At 37.4% G+C, this 7,832-nt stretch overlaps 1 protein-coding gene across 10 annotated transcripts in view; it reads left to right on the top strand.

Moving 5' to 3' along the window:
- The window catches only part of LOC102961283 (tRNA (guanine(10)-N2)-methyltransferase homolog), a 100,947-nt gene extending 99,252 nt beyond the window's left edge, over positions 1-1,695 (top strand). For all 10 annotated transcript variants that reach the window (XM_042987126.1, XM_042987120.1, XM_042987121.1 and 7 more), the window contains one exon: positions 1,405-1,695. In XM_042987126.1, coding sequence (XP_042843060.1) covers positions 1,405-1,536 — 132 coding nt within the window. In that variant the 3' untranslated portion in view covers positions 1,537-1,695. The remainder of the gene's footprint in view (positions 1-1,404) is intronic.
- Positions 1,696-7,832: the final 6,137 nt, after the last annotated feature.

A 7,832-nucleotide genomic window follows, 5' to 3' on the forward strand; every position in this document is an offset into this window, starting at 1 on the left:
GCTTGCGGAAGTACTCAGCAAATGGGGAGCTAGTGTGCACAGCAGGAGTGTGGGAAAGGGGTTCCAGTCCAAGGCGATGGGCTGACAATACAGGTTGTCCTATCTTCTTCCTGAGACCATGAAAAAGATAATAAAGACACCCACAAGAGAATGAAGCCTTCACAGCAAAGAGAGCAAGAGAAATGAACCAACAAAATTCCTAGGAACAGAGTGCGTACAGAATCCAATGGATACGTGAAATGGAACCCCGCAGGCTGCTACACAGAATGGCAGAAGGGGACCACAATGAAGGCCTTTTTCCTTTTCTTTTTTTTAATGAATCAGGAAATCTGGACATGTTTAATAGTTTGGATTTTGTGTGATTTAAAAAGAAATTATGTGACAAAATAGTTTCTGAGTAAACAAATCAGCCAACATAATTTTATTTTGGCTACACCTAGGCTTTATTAAGTATTAGGTATGAAGAAAAGGATGAAGATACTCATTTCATACAGGAATAAGGAAAAATATAAAAATATATGAAGATTGTTATATTCCAGATATATTTGTACATATCATTCTGATACCGAAACCAGGATAAAAAATTAGGCTTCATATTTTCGAATTATGTCTTTATATCTGTTCTCAAAATCACATCAATTTACATGCAATGGAATCTGATTTTACAGTACATAGGAAGAGAGATTTTATTTCTAATTAGATTTTTTTTCACAGTTTGAGATGACTAGTGAAATTGAATGGGAAGATTAATTAGCCCTCAATTTTCTAAGCTGAAATATAACCTTCCGACCCAGATTTCTATTTCCAGTGTCCAAACATCAGTCTGAGCACTAGTCCTTACCTGCCTCTGAAGTCTGAGTGTGGAAATCGCTTGTTTAACTTTTATCTTCATCTACTGTGGTAAAGTTGCCAGAAATAGTTTACTTCATGAACTGAATATGGTTTTGCCTCCAAATAGTTTTCTCTATCTGTAGGACATTACATAAATCACTGCTGTTAAATATCTCTGGAGTGGAAGCTTCCATGTGTGAGGATTCTTACTGTCATGGGTGATTTCAGTTTTGGCTGAACTGTGGATCTGAAGATGTATGTGGTTGTCTGAACTTGCCTGGGGCTGTTCTCTGTGCCCTCCCTGGATCTCTGTTTTCCCAGTGAAAGTATTTGCTCTCTTTGTGCAGAGGGTTGTTGTACAGATCACACAAAGTGAAGCAGTTGAGAACACTGTTGGATACCCAAGCAGGATACAGATATAGAATGGTGGTGTATTTCTAATTCAGATAATAAAGAAAAACAAACATGCACCAGAGAGCGGGATTTTGCTTAAAGTAAATGGCTGCTTTGGTTTCAAGCTAACTAAAGAAATAACTCAAACATCTTTGTTTTTTATATTTTCCAACCAACCAGAACCGGGACCAGTATTCACATCTGTTAAGTGATCACTTTCTCCCATACCAAGGTCATAATTCCTTCCGTGAGAAATATTTCAGTGGCGTAACAAAAAGAATTGCCAAGGAAGAGAAATGTAGCCAAGAGTGAAAATGAAGATTTTGACAATGGAAAAAGACTAAGGATTTAACAGAAAAGACATCTGGATGTGAACTTCCATGTATGATATAGAAAACATATACTGTTTTAAATACTTTTATATAACGAAATAAATGCTACAAAGTAAATTGAACAATTCTTTTACAATTAGCTTTGTTTTATAGACTGTTTTGTCGTATGTAGTCTTTGGAACCATATTTAATTTATATTTGTACTTTCAAGTATTATGGAAATTGAAAAGTTATATTTTTGTTAATTAATTTGCAAGGGGAACTGATACTTTTGACTTTTTAAACAGATACTTGCCAGATATGTTACAAGCAGTTAACCATGGTTGAGAATTTATTCGTTTAGTAGGTTTGTTTAATTTGGTTTCTGATTGTAATTGATTTACAGTGCCACTAATAAAGTTTACTGAGGATCCCTAAAATGGTGGTGTATTTGGTGCTTTTGGGGAAGGGGGATGTGATGAAGGAAATGAATTTTTATTTATAAGTTCCAGACTAGTATGTAATGATAGCATAATGGTGATGAGAGGAAAGGCTAAGACCTGGCAACCTGAAAAGCTCCCCAACTCCTTGAGGCCTGTCCACATCTGAAGCTCGTCTGTACCTTGGACTTGCTCCTGCATTCCTAGAACTTGACTGTTGGTAAAGTTAACTACCCACAATTTTTGGTTTAGAAAGTAACCAGTAGTTAAAAGCAGTAACAACAACACAAATCCTTGATGGTTCCCTAATGGTATTAGGCCTAATCAGAGCTCTTTGAAATAGAAGCTATATTTTTCTTGAAGGAGAAACTTTGCTGAGTCTACAGTGTGTCCATCATGAAAATATCTTGTTTGAAAACCACTCTACCCATTAATTCAGGATGCTAATAGCTTTCCTGCTTTTGGTGGTCAAATGTACCTCAGCAGGGTGGCAGTAAACTGATCCTCTCCTCTAACCATAGCCTATTTTTATTTATGCTGTTATTATTATTATTATTATTATTATTATTATTATTACTTTAGTATTACTGCAGGCTTTTATGGACTCCCCATTTGAATTTGCATGGCTTAGGACCTCCAAAAGACCAGTGCTGCCCAAGCGGGGGGGGGGGGGGGGGGGGGGGGGGAACATCCACTTAGTTCTCTCTCCTTTTCTTGTAGTTCTCTCTCCTTTTCTTGTCCCGCTACCCTGAATCTCAGCAGCAGATCTCAAACATTTCAGCGATTGTTTTGTTTGGGTTTCTGGATGTGATTTGTGGTACACTGGGTAAAATCTAAAAGTATTCAAGGATAATTTATTTTCAGTATTTCTGTTATAAACCATCTTATTTAAAATTTTTTGAGGTTATATGGAGGGTGAGTTTGCAACTTGGTAGCTGACTAAATTTGGAACATGAGATTGTAGCCTTGCCCCGTTTTTTGCTTATCACAAAAATTAGCCCAAATAGTTCTGGAAAAATTACAACATGAATTTTAGTCACTTTGTCCTTAAAAATTATCCAACATTAAAAAAAAAAAAGAAACTTCAAATTATTTCTTATTACTACTAACGGAGGTCTTCTAATCTTTAATTCTTCATCATATTTATCATCATGTTCAGTGTCCTATTCTTGAAATGTCACTCGGCTCAGAGTGTTAAATGTGTGTAGTTATTTTAAAGTTGGTGCCCAGAAGTGGAAATTTCAACCAATTTTGATTTTAGAGCAGAGGTCCCAACTCCTCTTATTCTGCCAAAAAAAGAGACTTCATTTTCTGGCGTCAGGATCTTGTTCCTTTCTGCATAAGTTCTATCAGATTGTCTCCAGGAGTTCTTTGTTTTATGTGTGTTCTTTATGCACTTACCGGCATAAATGTCACCTAGAAAAGTGCCTGCATTTTGGATAGTCCTGTAGTATGAATTTGCAGTGTAATCTGTGTATGAACCCTAGGTGGTCCCTTGGCTGGTCTATTTAATGTTTATAATATGGCACAATCTGTAACTTTTTTCTGGTATATATTAAATATCCATAAAATCCAGATGGGTACCTTGGTGGTGTTTCATCAGAAGTAAACTCTTTCCTCTCCATTCTGGTGGGGATTTTTTTTTTTTTCCTGTGATAGCTGGGAGGAAATAGTGGAGCAGATGGTCTTTGTCTACCCAGAGTGGCCAGCATATTAAAAAAAAAAAAAAAAAATTAAAATCTGCTACAAATTTCTTAGCCACTTCCTGCCCATTGTGACCCAGGTTTTGGCCAGCTTGCCTCTAACGTCCATATGACTAATTCTTTAAATACAAAGATTGAGCAATAAAATATTTCAGACTCTATGAAATTCTGGGAGGTAAGTCAGTGTTACCACTGTTTTCTTATGGAGAAAACTGTCTTAAAATTTGAGATTCCCTTCATATTTAAAAACAGTGATTATAACTAAAAAGAACCTTATTTCAAGTATGGTAGGGAAAGTCGAGTATGAGTTAACATTACCAGATGCATCATAGTGAATATGTTTGTATTACTGGATGAAAAATTTGCTTTAAAAGTTTGAGACTTAGAAACAGCTTTTGAGATACTCTTATTATAATTCAATTAAAGAAGCAGGGCAGGGGGTTGACTTTTTTAACATCAGGAAATTAGATATTAAGGTTATATTATCTAGATGCCAATAGAAGCAAATCTGGCTCTTGAATCAAAGACCTCAGTTGCTCTGAGTTAGAAGAACTGACATCCTATGCGGGAAGTGTTATCAGGTATTGCTAATCCAAAGAAATATGGAATTAAACATGATGTTTATGTGTTGAAAATTGGATGTGGCACTTTTTGGGGGAAATGATCTTTCTACACCATTTTAGTCTCCCTAAAAAAGCACAATGGAACTAAGCTGATGTTAATGGTTCTTCTAGGAAAAGAAAAAAATTCTTTGTTGATGAAGCAAGGCATAAATAAATAAATTCATTAATGGACTATAGGGGTGGAAATGGAGGTGAGTGTTGCTGAGAAAATTGGTGACCTCATTGTTGATTTTCCTGTTTGACCAAAAGGGAATAAATTATACCAGAATAAGGACCTTGGCTCCTTTTACAAAAGCATGGTTTTGCTCCATTATAAAGTTATTTAGAAAACTAAACACTTGTAAGAATCTTTTTTCTTAGAAGGATTGTATTCATAAAATAAGTGAAGTCTTACTTTCATTTCCAACTCACCCACTCCCATTTTTCTCAGATATTTATCAAGTAATGTGGTTTGTAATCCAAACAAAAAAAAGTGCCTTAATCCAGAACATACACATGGACACAATAACACTAGACTGATGATGTTTGTACTTTACTAAAACATTGAGATCTTCTCTAAAACAGAGTGGTTTGAGAACATAAGGTCTAGAGTGTAAAGAATTGTAATGGAATGATAAACATATCTGTGATTCTATCTAGCCATAGAATCATAGAGACAGCACATTCCTGTCTATCCTTTGGGGTGAAAAAGCTTACCAGGGAACCTGACCCTATTCCCTTAACAGAGGTCTGCCTCAGGATGTTCATATGTTTCACTGTGTGGGATAAGCAAATTGACGTTTAGACATAACTGAGACCAACCTGGAATTTGGCTCTTATCCCTTTCTTCTGAGCCATTGAAGACAGGCTCTTAGGGGAATGGAGGCTAAATTGTCATGGCAGTTTCTTAAGAAGCCTGGGTCATGAAACAAAATGGAGCTTAACAGATGAATGTTAAGATAAGCCAGCTTCACTTTCCGTAACTGCTAGCCTTATTTCTTGTGATATTAAGACATACTCAGTATATTTTTCTCCTAGAATTTGAATGTTCCTACGAAGATAATATTGCAGTGATGTCAAACTGAATTGCCTAAAAAAGGAATCTGCATTGACCTCTATTACTTTGAAATCTCTCCTTTAATCAAGCCTTCCTGGAAGAACTCTATTTTGTCTAATATTCAGCAGTGAAGATTAACTGGGCTTATGTATGAAGTTGGTCAAATTAAAAAAAAAATGTTGTGAAGAAAATTTTGTGAAGAATTGAAGACTGTAAATGGTACTTGAGTTGGGTTTTGATGGACTGTACAAATATTTAATGTGTTGTAAGTTTGTGAAGTGGATCAAGATGGTCAAAACCAGTATTGGTGAGCTTTAGAAATCTGAAAGCTCCTTAAATATGTATTTATTTATAAATAACAGACTGGAGGATCTCACACAAGTCTGAGTTCTGCCAGCACAAACATCAGAACTTTCTCTCTCTCTCTCTCTCTCTCTCTTTTTTTTTTTTTTTTTTTTTTTGTGTGTGTGTGTGTTTCATTTTTCTACAACTTCTACTTATGGGGAGATAATTCTCCATAGGTATCTTGCATCTCCATATATCTAAGGAGGTACTGACTGTCTCTGGGGATGTGGGAGCACGATTGAAAAACAGAGATAGTATCTCCACTTCCTGTGCCCCTCCCCCTTCTGTAAAAACTATTAGCAAACTACTGTACTTTTGTCTAAACTGAACACCTTAGCCATCAACCTCCTGTTTCCATTGTGGAGCAGTTGAAAGAGACTCTCACCAAGGTGAGAAGAACCCAACAAGCCTAGCTCATCAGATAATTGGCATTTTCAGAAGTGCAACTGGCTTAGCCCCAGTGGCATCTTGGATTTATGTGAAAAAATGGCAGCTATACATTTGGGGAAAACTTTCTCTCTCCTACCACTGCCTGAGACAAAGGTGCTGGCCCAATGTCATCTTTGATTCATAATTTAGGTTGCATTTAGGAGATTCCTTCAAACACCTGCTACCCCTTTCACTATTGGATTGGCTCAGCTGTAGCCCAGTGGTCTTCAGTGGGCTGCTAAGGCTGCTTAATCTCAGTGCTAGATGTGCAGAAATGGAAATGGATGTGGTTGGCCAGGTCAGTGGGCAGAACACAAAGCTGTTCTCATAGTTCCGGTTACTACCCTCCTTGCTGAGCCTTGTTATATTTTTATTGACTCTTAGGCTACTGCTAATGACCTTTGGTTTGGTCTGTCAGTTGGGAAACTAGAGATTGATAGATTAAAGATACCTTCCTTAGGAGCTACAAATAGTAGAAACAGATTATGGCTGCTGACAGAACTATATGGGTCATTTTATGATGAGACCCAACTAGAATAAAACTATTGGTTGAGCTGGCACCAACCAAATGGCTATCACTGTTGTCTGGATCTGTCATTGTCTCAAACACATCCACCATTATAGATGGGACATAAAATGAAGGACTGTATTTCTGATGCAGAGCTACCATTTAGTGCCAGACTTGTGACTCCTGGCCAAAAGTGACCTGGTTGCCTTGCGGTTTAGGAGACCACATTGCATGGGGTATTGTCCAGCATGTTCCTGGCAGATTGATTACTTCGGATCTTTGCCCCACTCTGAGAAAGCTATTGGTTGTGCGTCACTGCTGTTGACACTTTCTCAGGTTACGGTGTTGCTGTTCCAGTCCAATCAGTTGACTCCAGCCATACCACTTTAGCCCTTCAAAGTAATCTGTATCAAGTGTTTGGCTTTTTGGACCATCTGGTATGACAATGGTGGTATACCTTTTATTGCAAAAGCCACTCAACCATGGGCTGATAGTCAAGGTATTTGATAGACTTACCATGCTCCCTGCCATCCAGAGACATCTGGAATTTTTGAGCTTTGGAAATTTTCTCTATATTTGTTCCATGTTTTCTCTGGCAGTCCTTGACCAAGCCTTCTCAGAAAGGCTCAGTACATTGCTCCAAAGTTAGCTCTGAATAGTACAGTGTTTTGTCCTATGTCAGACACCAAAGTCTTAACCAGTTGTCTCTGGTAATTACTAACTTGAGTTTCAGGCAGGGAAAGTTTTTCACAACCAGTACCAAAGAAGGAGCTGTGACAATCTAGTCCAAAAGGATTCCTCTTTCTGGTCAAAGCAAGAAAATAAAAATTCCAACCCTTATTACCTTTAATTTTCTTTACATTTTCTTCTAGATCTCAGAAATGTTTAAAAAAAACAACAACAAAATTTCTATTTTATTTTAGTGGTAACTGCTGTTCCCTGTACAAATTGCATGTGTTACTCTACTTTTCCTGCTATATATGTTGTAAGGCTTGCCTGCTGGTGATTGGCTGATGCCAAGGCATAGGAAGAGTGTGGTATGTGGGGAAGCTACATATAATTCAGAGCCACTGAAGTGTGAAGTGTGAACTGGGAACCAACAAAGTAAGGCTGGAAAGTGTGGCAGGAGGATTTCAGTATTCTCCCTGCCCTTGCGCCACACTGAGGAAAGACGGGGAATTACCTCAGGATTTTCAGTGAGAAGGTGGTATTA

Source organism: Panthera tigris, chromosome B2, assembly GCF_018350195.1.
Source record: "Panthera tigris isolate Pti1 chromosome B2, P.tigris_Pti1_mat1.1, whole genome shotgun sequence".
Taxonomy (NCBI): domain Eukaryota; kingdom Metazoa; phylum Chordata; class Mammalia; order Carnivora; family Felidae; genus Panthera; species Panthera tigris.